Source organism: Elephantulus edwardii, unplaced genomic scaffold (genome assembly GCF_000299155.1).
Source record: "Elephantulus edwardii isolate Elephantulus edwardi_28Jun2011 unplaced genomic scaffold, EleEdw1.0 scaffold00018, whole genome shotgun sequence".
Taxonomy (NCBI): domain Eukaryota; kingdom Metazoa; phylum Chordata; class Mammalia; order Macroscelidea; family Macroscelididae; genus Elephantulus; species Elephantulus edwardii.
The window spans coordinates 22,774,676-22,789,956 of record NW_006399768.1 but is presented as its reverse complement, the minus strand read 5'-3'; the positions used below and the strand labels follow the sequence as shown (position 1 = coordinate 22,789,956).

Here is a 15,281-nt window from a genome sequence, read left to right as displayed (position 1 = left end):
AATTTTGTGGCATTATGGTCTGACAAGATGGTTTGTATTATTTCTATGTTTTTGAATCTATTGATGCTCACCTTGTGACCTAGAATGTGATCTATTCTACAGAATGTTCCATGCACTTTGGAGCTCATTTTTTAAAAATATATATAATAGTATCTGACAGACAAGTATTTTACAGAAAAGAGCAGATGACAGACATTTACCCAGTTAGAAAAATGACCAATAGATTCAATGTTACTGGTCACCCTTGCTACATTTTTTTTATCCACCCTTTCCCTACTCCACCACCATCCCTTCCTACTTTTGCCTACACAATTCAACACCCGTTCCCGTTGACCTGCCCCTCATGTGATGGCCTAAGTCTCAAGCCATCAGGATTTCTGTGATTCTGAACATATTATGCAGCTGTCAGTCTCTTATGATGCAGCTAGTATGACTTCAATTTAAAGTCTTTAATTACAACTGTCATGTACAACTTCTTTTCCTGGAAGATTCTGAGAAAAATCCTTGTTCTTAAACTTTCACTCCAGGATTGACTTCTAGTGCGTTAATACTGCTTGTCTTCTATTTGTAGCCAGGTGCTGATGCAAGAGGATAGCTCCACAGAAGAGAAGGACGTGTCCTCCAGGACCAGTGCACAACTTTTGTTTCTAAAAACTATGTCTCTGGAAATGGCGTCCGTGGGAGTGCCTGGCTAATATCCCCTTAGTACCTGGGATAAGGTGTTGAGATCAGGAAAGCTCCACCTCTCTCCCCTCCCTGAGTCCCAAAAACTATTTCTCTGGCAATGGCGTCCGCGGAGGTCCCTGGCTAGTGTCCCTGTTGTAACTGGGATAAGGTGTTAAACATGGGCTTGGTGAGAGAAATGAGGCTGGAGATAGAATGATAGAAATCTGCACATTAAAGATTTATTCACTGCAAATACCTTTTATAAGAAACATAAATGCAGGCTATACACATGGATTTCACCTGATGGCATGCATAGGAATCAAATTGATTACATCTGTGGAAAGACTCACTGGAGAAGCTCAATATCAGCAGTGAAAACCAGGCCGGGTGCTGATTGTGGGACAGACCACCAACTACTCATATGCAAATTCAAGCTGACGTTGAGAAAAATTAAATCAAGTCCACGGGAACCAAAATTTGGTCAAAAAATCTGTCCCACTCGAATTTCAAAACCATCTCAGGAACAGGTTTGAGGCCTTGGGCACCAATGAGAATAGATCAAATAAGCTCTGGGAGGATATCAAGAAAATTATCCATGAAGAATGTGAAAGATCATTACAAAGGCTAAAGAAGAAGAAAAGACCAAGATGGATGTCAGATGAGACTCTGAGTATTGCATTAGAGCACTGAGAAGCCAAAGCTAAAGGAAGAAACTAAGAAATCAAATAGCTGAATAGAAAATTTCAAAAGGCAGCACAGGATGACAATAGAAAATTTCAAAAGGCAGCACAGGATGACAAAGCAAGATACTATAATGAAATGTGCAGAGAGCTGGAGTCAGAAAATCAAAAGGTCAGACTCACTCAGTATTTTTTAAGCTGAAGGAGTTGAAAAACAAATTCAAGCCATGAGTGGCAATACTTAAGGATAATTTGGGTAGAATGTTAAATGATGCAGGAAGTATCAAAAGAAGATGGAAGGAGTACACAGAGTCACTGTATCAGAAGGAATTGGCTGATATAGAAGAATTTAATGAAATAACATATGAGCAAGAACCTATGATGATGAAGGAGGAAGTTCAAGTTGCTATGAAGGAATTGGCAAAAAACAAGGCTCCAGGAGTTGGTGGCATAACAATTGACATGTTTCAACAAACAGACACTGCCCTGGATGTGCTAAGTTGTGCCAAGAAATCTGGAGGACAGCCAGCTGGTCAACTGACTGGAAAAGATTGATATTTGTTCCCATTCCAAAGAAAGGAGACCCAACAGAGTGAGGAAATTATCAAACAATATCATTAATATCACATGCAAGCAAGATTGTGCTGAAAATTATCCAAAAACGTTTGGAACAATATGTCAACAGAGAACTGGCAAATGTGCAGGCTGCATTTAGAAGAGGTCGTGGTACTAGGGATATTATAGCTAATATTAGCTGGATCTTGGCAGAAAGCAGAGAATACCAGGAGAATGTCTATCTGTGCTTCATTGACTGTGCAAAGGCTTTTGACTATGTGGAAGAATGGGAATCCCAGAACATTTGATTGTGCTATTGCAAACCTATACCTGGACCAAGAGGCAGTCATCAGAATAGAGCAAGGAGACACTACATAGTTTAAAATCAAGAAGGGGTTCCGCCAGGGATGTATTTTGTCTCCATACCTTTTCAATCTGTTTGCAGAACAGATCATCCGAGATGCTGGGCTGTATGAGGAGGAATGTGGCATCAGGATTGTTGAACGAGTCATCAACACCTGCATTATGCAGATGACACAACCCTGCTTGCTGAAACTGAGGAGTACCTGAAGCACTTGCTGCAGAAGGTCAAGGACTGCAGCCTCCTATATGGATTGAAGCTCAACATCAAAAAAACAAAGATTCTCACCACTGGGCCAGTTGGCAGCATCAGTATGGATGGTGAGGAGATTGAGACAGTTAACAGTTTTGTTTTACTTTGCTGCACAATCAGCACTCAGTAACAGCAGCCAGGAAATCAAGAGGCAAATTGCATTGGGAAATTCAGCTGTGAGGGACCTCTCAAGAGTACTGAAGAGCAGTGACGTCAGGCTGGAAACTAAGGTGCACCTGATCCAGGCTATAGTCTTAGCAATTGTGTGCTATGCCTCAGAGAGTTGGACAGTGAGTAGGAATGATAGAAAAAGAATTGATGCCTTTGAGCTGTGGTGCTGGAGAAGAGTGTTGAATATACCATGATGGACTGCTAGGAGAACAAACATGTTTGAGCTGGAGAGGGTGAAGCCAGAACGCTCCCTGGAGGCAAGGATTCTGGGGCTTCGTCTGACATACTTTGGGCATGTTGTAAGGTAGGACTGGTCCTTGGAGAGGGCCATCATGTTTGGGAGAGTGAAGGGGTGGCACAGGAGAGGAAGACCCTCGACGAGATGGATTGATTCTGTGACTGGAGTGGTGGGAATGAGTGTGTTTTAGATGGTGAGGCTGGCACAGGATAGAATGGCATTTAGGGCACTTGTACATAGTGTTGCTATGAGTCACAAGAGACTCCATGGCACATAACAACAACAACAACAACAACAACAACAAACATTCCATGTGGAAAGAAATTTTAAAAATGATCAAAACACCCAATCAGTGATGCACTGATTCAAGAACCAGGCCTAGGACAGGTTCTGTGGAGCCAGGGTTGGACCCACCAGTTCCAATGGTGTGTTCTCTAGTGACAGGTCAGGAAGACAACTGTGTGGTGACGAAAGAAGGCACAGAGCAGACAGCACCAGGCAGAGCAGAAGACACACACACAGAGCTTACAGCAGTGTCTCTAGTCAGGGAGGGAGTCCTTGAAGGATGAATTTTCAGGTCCCCACTTGCCCTGTGAGAAGTCAGTTTTGGGTGCCAGGCATAGCTGGGGGCCAGATGTTGGCCCAGAAGCTGCCTGCTCCGTTTCTCCTTTGGAGCATTTTTTTTTTCAGTGGCTTAGCAACCATCTGCTGATCTCCACTAAGGGGAAAGCTGCAGGAATGGGTGAGAACTGTATGTGCTAATATATTCCAAAAAAAAAAACAACAATAGAAAAATGCCCTGGGAGTTTTTCCAAGGCAAGAAACAGCCCATGCATGAGGAAAGGAAACAATGAATATAGACTATTGGGGATCCCTTCTGTTTCTTTCTGTCCTTCTGTCCCTTTTGCACCTCATCCCCATCCCCAATACTCTCTTAACCTCTGAACTTTTTCACCAACTTTTTCTGATTCTTTCTATTGTAAGCACTGTTGAAAATGACTAACCATACTTTAGCAGCTTCTCAAGGAAGGGTCTAGCACTCCATCCACTACCGTGTAGAGGAGGGGCCTGGCAGGCACCGGCCAGTGTGGAACTATCTACCTCAGGTGTGTATTTTATTTTAATCCCGAAGAGAGTGTTGATTGTAAGCTGAACAAGTAGTCTAGGTTTACCAAGCACTGACCTGGTTTTAAATCAGAAGATCCCAGATCTTATGCACTCCTTTAGTATCCACAGATGCTCTTATTTGGTCATCCTGTAGGGATGACCAAACCCTCAGGAAGCCCTCCTGAAGAGGTCACTAGGGCCGAGGGCACCCCAGTCCTCTCACCATCTCACTCTGGTGGCTACTTTCTCGAGAAGCTTTTCCTTCAGGTGAGGTTTCAAGAGGCTTGTTTTGCCTAAGTCCTGCCAGAGCATTACCCAGGACCCCTACTGCACTCTGTCAGTGTCCCTTTGGTCCCATAGTGACCCCTCTCCATAATTCACAAGCCCCACACCCACTGACAGTGACTCTCTATACACGGTTTCCCTTCTGTGTGCCCACCCCCTCCTCAGAGCCTTATTCGGTAAAGTACCAGCCAATCTGAAGCTGTTATTTATAACTGGAGGGGACTGCCCATCTTTATTTCTTGGAGTTACTGGTAGTTTCTAATTGCCAGAACACATGACCTTTTGGTTAACAGCTTAACACACTATAGACAACAACCATCAGAGCCCCCTTCCACTTACTAGAGGGATATAACCCGCTTCCAGGATACAACCCACTTCCATGTGCTCCACCCAATATATGCTGCAGAAGGACCAGTGTTTTCTGTAGTCTCTGGGGACTTACTACCCACCCTGCTATGGATGTGACTTTTTCAGTGATTTAAACTGGGGAGTACAAGTGAATGTACATGTGTGTGTGTCCACACACACACACACACACACACACACACACACACCCTCCACTACCATCGCTACCTGCTCCAGTTTCTACCCTCCTTCCTTTCCTTGGGCTTACCCTGGGCAGCATGAGTACTTCCTGGGATGCCATGTCACTAGGTGGCACTCAGTGGCAGCCCATGGGCTTGGTAAGGTCAAGATGGGGTCAGGATTCCCAACTAGAATTGTCAGATATCTTCTGTGGTGGTCTGGGACCTCAGTTTCTTAAAAATTAAAACTCAAAGTGTGCATGAAAAATGGTAATATTAGGGAGCAGAATGGAAGCCACCAGAAGAGATTAAGGTTGTGCACTTTGATGTACCATCCTGAGGTAACGTCACCCACTCAATCACCTGGACGGAATGATCAGCTTTCCCACAAAGCCCACTAGTTCGTCATTCATTTCTTTAAATCTGTCAGAGGAGTTGTTCATTTCAGTAAGAATACATGTGTCATTTGTAGATTTAACGATGGTCAGAGAGATCCCTCCGTTGCCTCTTCTTTGCTGTGTTTGTGTCAGTGGAATTTAGACTCCAAGTTCTTACTCTGGTAGTCAGTCTTCATCTCCCTTTCATCAATGGCTTTGCTCTGTTGACGATGAATAGGAGATGCAATGTGTTGAATCGGGTGATGAAACTCAATACGGATATGTGGAGAGCATCCATCGTCACAGACAAAGAACAACAACGCATAATAAGTTAGAAAGGCAATAAGGAAATCAAGCATTCTCATGGAAAAATACAAGCTACAGCTGGACAAGGAGATTCAAGGGATGATGGAAATTCAGGAAACAGAGAGTCAATGAAATAGCGGGATTTGGAAAGCAGTAATACTAGGGAGCAATTCATGAGGTGAGACTAGAAGAGTGTGCAATGCAATGTGACAGCTAAATAAAGCAAGGAGTATCCAACCATCGCTGCGTGCTGTACTCACAGCCATCCTATGGGCTGCTCACAGCCAGCGGCATCTGGTGGCCATACAGCAGCCATTTATGGAACACCTCTTGTGCACCAGGCATTTCACATACAGTCACGTCATTCTCAAAATCCCTGCAAACCAGGGTTGTCATCCCACGATATAGCAAGAAGACTGAAACTGAAAGAAGTTAAGCAGCTTTCCTAGGACCACAGAGCTTAAACGTGGCAAAACTGACATTGAAGCCATTGCCAGTCAAATTCCCAAACCTCTTTTCTACATGTTCCACTCGGCTTCTATGAATGAGGTGAAGACGCAAGCTAGAGGGAGAATCAGTGCGGGCAGGAACATTGCTGTGATCTCTGGCTGTGGAAGTGGAAATTGTATGAGAACCAGGGTCAACGGACTTGAGTCCAGCCTCAGCTCTGTCACTAGCTTTGTGTCTCTGAGAGTATCTTTGTACTTCCAGTTCCACCATCTGCATTGTGAAGAAAACAATATTATCCATCTAGCAATGCATTGATTGTTAGGTGACTGTCAGTGAAATCTGTGCACCTACAGAGTGTTACTGGCCTGGTAGTAGGAAGCTGTGCTGCAATCCCAAAGGCGAGGGGTTAACATACACCAGCTGCTCTGCAGGAGGGGGATAGGCAACCTTCTCCCATGCGATTCACTGCCTCTGAAAACCTGCTGGAAAGTCAGCTATGGGTTGGCTCCAACTCGATGGCGCAAAACAGGAACAGACAAGAACAGGGGTTAAGCATATATGTTGTACAACAAATAGGTGCGACAGAGGCTCTTGGGGGAAAGGCCATTGCAAGCCCTCTAGACCACAGCTCCACAATTCTACTGTAGATCACATAAGGTTTCCACCTCTTATTTTTGTAATATTTGAAATATTAAATCCTGCCCAGCAAGATGATGATATATGTCTAATACATATATAATACATATGCAGTTTGCGATGCCTCCTTTTGTAACTGTTGATTCTAACTCAGGGTGACTCAGTGGGCACTGGAGGATCTGTGTTTCAGGAGGCTTCCAAGCGTGGGATTGCTGGGAAATAGACCCCCAGATCTGTCTTTCAAGGTGCTATGAGAGGAGGCTTGAACTACCAACCTTGTGCCTATTAGTTGAGAACACAATTATTTGGCTACCCCTAGCTGCCTTAGGATTTACACAACTTTCTTTAAGCTCTGCGTTGCACAACAAAGAACTTTCTATAGTCTTGAAAATGTAATTCTGAAGGAAAGGAAGGTGACAGGGTTGTGGTCGGTCTGGACTCGCGGGGAAAAGAATGGAGAGTTTGTGGCCTGGAGAAGAGAAGCATGAATGTGATCTTCAAAGGTCTGCATAGTCCTTTACTTGGAGTAGAGTGGGCTGACTTATTCTGAGTTGCTCCCGAGGGAGGAGCTAGAAGCCTGTGCTGGTATGTGGGATGGTAGGGAGTGGAGTAAGAGGCCAGATCCTGGGCTTCAGTTGCTTTTCAAGTAAAATGAAGTGATTGCGTTATATGCATTTTAATATACTATTAAATAACATACTATTATATACTATATACTCCTATGTACTATTTAGTGTTTCAGTACAGCCAAGCATAAGAAAATACCTTTTCACCTAGAAGTCTGCAGCAATGTCATGGACTATTTCCCATGACATCGAACTACCCGGAACAGGAAGAGGGTGGAAGAGTTAGGGTTATGCTGGGTAGCAGTTTGCATCAGATGCTGTCTAATCTCGGGACATAACATGTGATTGTCTTGGTTGGTTTCAGGATCGAGAGATGCTCCCATATTGGAGGAACAGCACTGGAAAGCCGGCTGGCTGGCAGCATGGATGGCATGGATACGACAATGAGCTCATGGACATGAGAGGCATTTTCTTGGCCTTTGGTCCAGGTAGGGAAGGAAATGAGCATATTCTTAGTCGACCCTTCCCAGGGTGGTTGCTCCTCAGTAGGAGTCAATGGTGCTGGTAGAGACGAGTGTGAGTTCTTTACATCTCCTGTTGGTGAGCAATGCCTGGCAAACACAGCCAAAGCATTTTTGTTGACTTCTATTCAAATGTTTCTTGGGGTTTGACGTATGTGGTCAAATATTTTTCCTTGTAAAATTTAGATCCCAACTGCAGTGAAGGTAACATATAATTCTACTTGTTTGTGATTTATTTTTTGCATAATTCATTGAAACGTTATTTCACAGCTATCTGATGTGCAGGAAAGCTTATCAGAAATCGGGCGCTGATAGCTGTTAGTTTTGAAATGAAATGGGTGTGAAGGCTTCTCATGGTCTGGGTCTTGGGCCCTTCCTCCCCATCTATGTACCCATTTCACAGAGTTCACTCAATTCAAGGTCCAACCAGATGTTAAGGCATGCTAATGGAAAGGCTCCAACATGACCTAGGGTCCTACTTTGAAAAGGAGACATAAGCTTGAGTGAAGGCAAATTTGCTATGACTTTTTTTTTTTGCTATGACTTTATTTTTGGTTGCTGTGAGGCTGAACACGGTGACACTGATGTGTCAACTGCATTAATGGTTGGCTACCCAATGAGGACAGAGAGTGGGGTGGAGCTCCCCAATTAAAACAAGCTTGGAAGGAGGAGTGATATCTACTTCCATAATAGCTTGCCTCCGGAAACCCTATAAACCTGGAGAGAGGATGAAAGGCACCCAAGCATCGAGGACTCTCCTTCATAGGGTCGCTATGAGTCACTTGTGACTAGACGGCACTTAACAATAACAACAACAACAACATGACTTTTTATTAGATGAATTTTTAGTGTCTGAAGAGATGGGAGATGAAGAGGGCCCCTTTGGATATTTGCTTTAACTGGGACAGTATTATAGATTAACAGTTTGTAAAAGATCCTCAGACACACTGGAGACATTCTGCTACATGAACACCTTCTTTATTAAATATATATATATATATCTCAAAAGCAGCAAAAACATTCAGCACTCTGTTGACTAGTTCACAAGGTCCTCTTCTTTCTTACTGTTGTCCGCAATCCCTATTAAATACAGCAAGTTTACTCTGATTCCACATTCCAAATATCCTTTTCCAGATGGTGATCAAAATGTTTCATCCCACAAAAGTCTACATTCTCCTCTCAAATGATAGGTTAGAGACCACATCTAGAAAGAAGCCCTGCCCTTCTCTATGTAGAAAGACTGAAGATAAGTCAGCTCACCACGTTCTTCCAGCCTCGCTTCACTCGACTTATCACAAAACAGCTGTTGAGATCAGGGGTGCCAATAGCTGTAGTTCCCTCAGTGCCTGTGGGATCCTGAGCTTAGGGAATGTGGCTAAGTTATCTAGGCTGTGGTAACAGGGAAGGCACAAGCGGATGACTGTAGTGCACAGAAATCTCCCCTCTCATTTAAGTTCCAGATGTCAGCTCTAGAAGGCCTTTTCTCTCTGTTTCTTCAGGAGTCAGACTCAAACTCATTGCCACTGAGTAGAAATGGACTCTCAATTTGGTTTCTGGGGCTGTGAATCCCACGGAGGAGTTTGCTCATCTTTCTCCCATAGAAGTGGGAGATCTGGTCGATTCAAAGTACCGGAAAAGCTTAGCCTTTGGGCTAACAGCACAGTTCCCTATAACTAAACCACCAGAGCTCTCGGTCAGTCCTGAAGGGAGGCCCTCATTTCCTGTAACATTTGTAGGTGCCTTGGACATCCTTGGTGTTAAGCAGCTTCCTTGTATAGAGGCTTGAGTCCAAAAGGACACACTTCACTCCTGGTGAGTGCTTGGTAGTATCTGAGGGAGGGCCTCCCCTCATTTTCTCCCTCATTTATCTGTTGTGAGACAAAAGGTGTTACAGGGAGTACCACAGAAACACCCTTCATCTTTCACAATTGGGTTTATCTGATCCTAGGAGATCATCACACAGTTTCCACATTGCATTCTTACATACATGTATTCATGGAGAGGGGACACAATTCAATTCATGACAGAGTAACTTGGTCCAAGACCTTGCCCACGTGTAGTCTAAATTCCCAAGTCCCAGCGTGGACATCACTAGCCGCAAGCATTTACAAGTACAGGAGTGGGCTCATATCACTGACCTCAGACAGCTGAGAGGATATTCCATCATGTGGTCACTAGCCAGTGGTCAACTAGATCGGAGGTCAGATATGCAGAGTTCAGAGGTGAATGGATTTAGGGCATAGTTTGTGGGTTGTTGTCGTTGTTATGTGCCATTGAGTCGTTTGTGACTCATAGCGACCCTAAGTACAGCAGCCCTAAACCCTGCTCTCTCCTGTGCCAATCTCACTGCCTCTGACATACCCATCCCGATTATCCCAGTCACTGAATCAATCCACCTCATAGAGTGTCTTCCCCTCCTGCACCGTCCGTCCACCCTCCCAAGCATGATGTCCCTCTCCAAGGACCTGTCCCTCCTTCCAACATGTCCAAAGTATGTCAGATGAAGCCCCAGAATCCTTGCCTCCAAGGAGCAGCCTGGTTTAACCCTCTCCAGGATGAATCTGTTTGTTCTCTTGGCAGTGCATGGTATATTCAATACTGATCTCCAGCACCACAGTTCAAAGTTTGTGTATTACGTCGATTAAGTTGGAGACATTCCTTGGCTATTGCCTTTCTGTGAGAAAATATTATCCAGCAACACTTACTGAAAAGAATTGCCTCTTCCCTCTCTTCTCTCTCTCATTGCTGCTGAATCAGAACAACTTAGCTGGCCCTCCAGTGGCTTGCAGAAGGTTGTAAATCACATAGGAAGAAGAGATTGCTTCTTTTTCTGCCACAGACCCCTAGGTGGATTCGAACCACCAGACAGGCTTGCTTTTGGGTTAGCAGTACAACTCCCTACAGACTATGCCACACCAGAGTTCCCCTTTCCCTCTCCAGAAAAGAGAATTAAGATTAGAAATGCAAAACTATTATCTGTTGAAGGAATAAGCAAAAGTAACAGTCTCCAGCAAATTTTAAAGCAGAACCAAATCTAATCCAAATCAAACATTTTCAACACAGCACCCAAACTTTCACTAGCTTCAAGTTACATTCAGTTGGGGAGATTCTGTCCATGAACAAAAGCCTTAGTCGTAAGCTCCTTGAAAACGAAAAACCCCAGTCTTTTACAGACAGAAAGACGCCCTGGATGAAAATGGCCTGAGCTAATTACAAAAATGTTTCCAGGCAGATATAGTCCTCGAGAGCCTCCCACACCCATCACGTTTCTGGCTCCAGTTCTCATGAAAGATTGAACAGCTTTACACACTGACTGTTTACTCCAGTGAAAATGTAAGAGTGAGGTCTTTAATAGCTATCTAGCTGCACTCTGAGATAAAGGGACTTCCCTCCTGATTAATCGTCTGCACCTCTTGCTTACAGAGGAGGTGGGCCTTGCTGTAGCTACCTCGATACAGCTGCAGAAGTCAGAAAGTCTAGTGCAGCAAAGAAAAAAGGAAATAATTCTGGAAGATAGCCTCACTCTGGTTAATCCCAGTTTCTAGTTTGAACAAGCTAATCTTGCCCTGGAGAACTTCACAGTGAAGATAAGACAGCAGGCGTGTGATTCAGTGAACTGCCTGCAAACCAGCAAGGCTCACGCAGGAAGCAGCTTGAAGAGCCCGCACAGTGTGAGCCTGCAGAGCCTCTTTGCTCTGGGAGAAACATTTTAAAAATATCTAGAAATTTCAAACCAATAGGAATAACTTCAATTTTCAATCCAGGTTCAAAGTGCCATCTCAAACTAGCAGCGGGTTTTGGGGGGTTTTTTGAGGGGGAGAGTCTCCTAAAATGGGCTTAATAGAAACTATACTCCTAAATTGGGCTTAGTAGAAACTATCCTTCAGGAATTGCCTCATTCCAGGCAGATCAGCTCAGCTCTTGGTCCTGAGTCCTATCCCTACACAACAGGGATCCTTGAACTAAATGAGCCCACCCACAAAGGACTTGATTGTGTTCAACTAAAAGAATCCTTTTTTTCCTAATAATCACTTTTGCCAGGATTACTCAATCTCAGTTTCTCCTGAAAAGTGTTAATGGGAGTGTTTGGCAAATTGAAGGAGGACACAGAGTATCATTGTTCACCACCCTATACTTTCTCACTCACACAACAAGGACAAGGCCCCCATGTGGTGGGGACAGTGCGATAGTCACTGGAACGGTCTTTCCACTGATAGCTCTTTCTTTAGCTGATTCTTCTGCTGAGGAAATGTAACCACTACAATTTACATTAGTTACTAAAACTATGTTAGTTAGTAAAATTCACCTTAGTATTAAGAAAGCTGAAATACTGGCACAACCCTCCCATTCTTTGCTCTGGGTTTGGCTGAGGTCACTCTGGTGGTGTAGTCCATAGAGAGCCATAATCCTAGGTCAGGCCTCTCAGTCCAAGTCCTTCAGCTGGTCCAAGTCCTTCAGCTGTTCCTAGGGAGAAAGTTGGGTAATCTCCTCCTAGCATGATTTATAGTCAATGTCCACCCAACAGCAGCAACTGACTGAGATTTGGGTGTTGGATTTTGTTACTCATTTTAAGCTCTGTACCTTCCCCACTTCAAAAGAAAATGAACTCCCCAAATTCTTAGGTGAATCTTTTTAACCCACAGTTAACACCTGTTAGCTATTTCCTTTACAGGTGTACTTTGGAGATACTGCTAATTCATTTCCAGGCAACCAAAAAATATTGCAATAAAATGAGTCATAAGAACTTTTTGCTTTTTCAGTGCAGATAAAAAGTCCATCTACACTGTACTGTGTCCTATCAAGTATGAAAAATCATCATGAAAAAAAAATTGCAAAAATTACCAAAATGTGTCTCTGAGACACAAAGTAAACACATGCTGTTGGGAAAAATGTCACTGATAATATTGTTTTTAATACAATCTTGACACAAGTGTTCAATTTGCAGGAAAAAAAGTAGTATCTACAAAGTGCAAGACAATGAAGGGTGATTGTGCCTGTGTTTGACTCATGGTGATCCCATGTGTCAGCTGCAATCTTTATGAGAGAAGATCACCAGGCCTTTGTACTGCATGGTTTGAACCATTAACATTGAGCTTAGTTGTCTGGTACAAACCATTTCTATCACCTTCTTTAATAATAAACTCACTGTCGCATAGTTGACTCTGTCAACTATCAGCAAGCCTTTCGGACAGAATAGAGTTACGTGCATAGGTATCTAAGGCGCTGTGATCTTCCTGGAAGTAGATCGCTTAGTCTTCCTTCTGAGGCGTGGCTGGTGACCTTGATTTACTGACTTTCCCATTAGCTTGACCCACAGCACCATCTGGACTTTTTATAATAAATGTTAGTAATAATTGGGAGCCCTGGTGGTGGCCTAGTGGCAAGAAGCTGCTCTGCAATCCTGAAGACACAGAGTTCGAATCCACCAGCTGCTCCTTGTGAGAAGGATGAGCAATCTCCTCCTGAGTGATAACTGCCTCTGAAAACCCGCTGGAGGTCAGCTATGGGTCAGCTCTAACTGGACAGTACACAATAACAACAGTGGTTAGGAAGGCACTTGACTGTGTGGATCACAACAAATTGTGGCTAACCTTGGGAAGAATGGGGATCCCAGAATACATACTAATTTAGTTATGAAGATCTCAGCAAGACAGTCAAGCCTTAGTGTCCACACCTGGTCTCCTGCTCTCTGCAGAATTGGAGCCGCCCAAGTGACCCTTGTGCCACTCCAGGAGAGCTCTGTCACAGAGAGAACACAAAGAGAGTCTTTGCTGGTTTCACTTTTAAGGACACTCATCACAATGAGCCCAAGGGAAATAATTTCCTTTCATAACCTCTGCTGTGATTAGCTTCCATGGGGTTGATCCCTGGTCCAAGGCAACCCCACACTTGGGGGAAAGAAATGTTCTTTGGTCCCGTGCCACCCCATGCTCAGTTGTAGATGAGATTATTATAATCCAAAGGTTATTTTAATTGGATGATTTTTGGAAGAAGATCTAAGCTCATCTTTAGTCTGAAAGATCTGTTGAAACCTGTTCGGCATAATAGCAACAAGCCAGTCTCCTTTTATAGATGGGTGATAACTACACACAATAATCTATTCCAAAATAAATCAAGTCATTGCTGTTAAAGCCAATTCTGTTTTGTTGTGATCCCCTGTGCTACAAAGTAGAACATCTACATGAAGTATGGCTCTGATCTGAATGGTTCTTCTTCCAAGATGCTCCTAAATGGATTTGAAACATTATAATCTGTCAGGAACCCAGTAAGCAAGATACACATGAGTTTAATTGTGCTTCCTTACTAATCTGTGGTGAACAACTTCATCTGGATTGCACCCCATCTTTGACATTCTCCACATTCACAATCACTCAGCCATGCCCTGATAGAGTTGATCTTTCAATCCCAATGTTTCTAATTCTGAGCATAATTACTCCATCTTCTGACCTTTGGCCCCTCTCTGTCCAGTGAGAGACCATGACAGCCTGTTTGTCTTTCCTTTCAGATTTTAAGCCCAACTTCAGAGCTGCTCCCATCAGATCTGTGGATGTGTACAATGTCATGTGCCACGTGGCAGACATCCCGCCACTGCCCAACAATGGCTCCTGGTCCCGAGTGATGTGCATGCTGAAGGACCAGTACAGTTCAGCACCATCTGTCCAGTGGAGTGGTTGGACACTGACCTTGCTTCTCCTCTTCCTGTTTAACTGATCTTCCTGCTTGTTAGTGTCCAAGACACTATCAGCAGCTGTGTCTCCAAAGTGGACGCCCCCCCCTTCCCATTTTCTATTTTAATAAATAGCTTTATTAACACAATCAAGGCCATTTTAATTGTACATATATTATTCTGGGGTAATTTTATACATAAAATCCCTACTCTTTAAAAAAAACCCACCACCTTTTTTTAAGGTAAAGGGGAAAATCCTTCAGCCTTTCTTTGTTTGATCATGTTTCACTTTTATCTTCTTTTTAATGTAGTTCAACAAAATGAAATATAGTCTGAGCAGGGGCTTACCCCAGTAGAAAGCAAGCTTTGAGAAGAAAACACAAGGTGGTCCTCTGTCACTGCCTGCAGAGCCGCCCTCAGGCCAACCCTTTCTCAGTGTCCAGGCCATCCTCAGAGTCATGGCCACAATCTTGGATACATCTTCCATTCTAGAAGAGGTTTACATTAAAACAATTTTGACACTTGTTTCCCCACTCAGTTTATGGAGCTTTTTCAACCACGTGAAAACAACATCAGCAAGGGTGTCTGTCTCTCACCTTCGCTCACCAATCAACCAATATCATCAAGGATTTGAGAACTCCTCGAACAAGATGCAATACATGATTTCCTCACAGTCTGCGTGCTCAGAAAATTTCCCCTTGTCTTAAAGAAGAGAAAAACCACATTTTTAACCTGTTTTGATTCTTCTCTCCATTTTTAATTTGTATTCATTGTTGCATGCTTGCGTACACCCACACATCCACCTTTACTTTGTTAATAGCTATTGGTTTCAAAAGAATGATTGCATTGTATCATGGTACCAAACGTTTGGCCATAAACGGCCTCAATGCTACCGATATGTTAAAAAATTGCTCATAAA

The 15,281-nt window shown here is 43.6% G+C and overlaps 1 protein-coding gene across 1 annotated transcript in view; it reads left to right on the top strand.

Moving 5' to 3' along the window:
• Positions 1-14,406, top strand: part of ENPP6 (ectonucleotide pyrophosphatase/phosphodiesterase 6) — a 113,467-nt gene extending 99,061 nt beyond the window's left edge. The window contains exons 7-8 of the mRNA XM_006882278.1: positions 7,539-7,662; positions 14,201-14,406. Of these exons, the coding sequence (XP_006882340.1) occupies positions 7,539-7,662; positions 14,201-14,406 (330 nt within the window). The remainder of the gene's footprint in view (positions 1-7,538; positions 7,663-14,200) is intronic.
• The last annotated feature ends 875 nt before the right edge of the window (positions 14,407-15,281 follow it).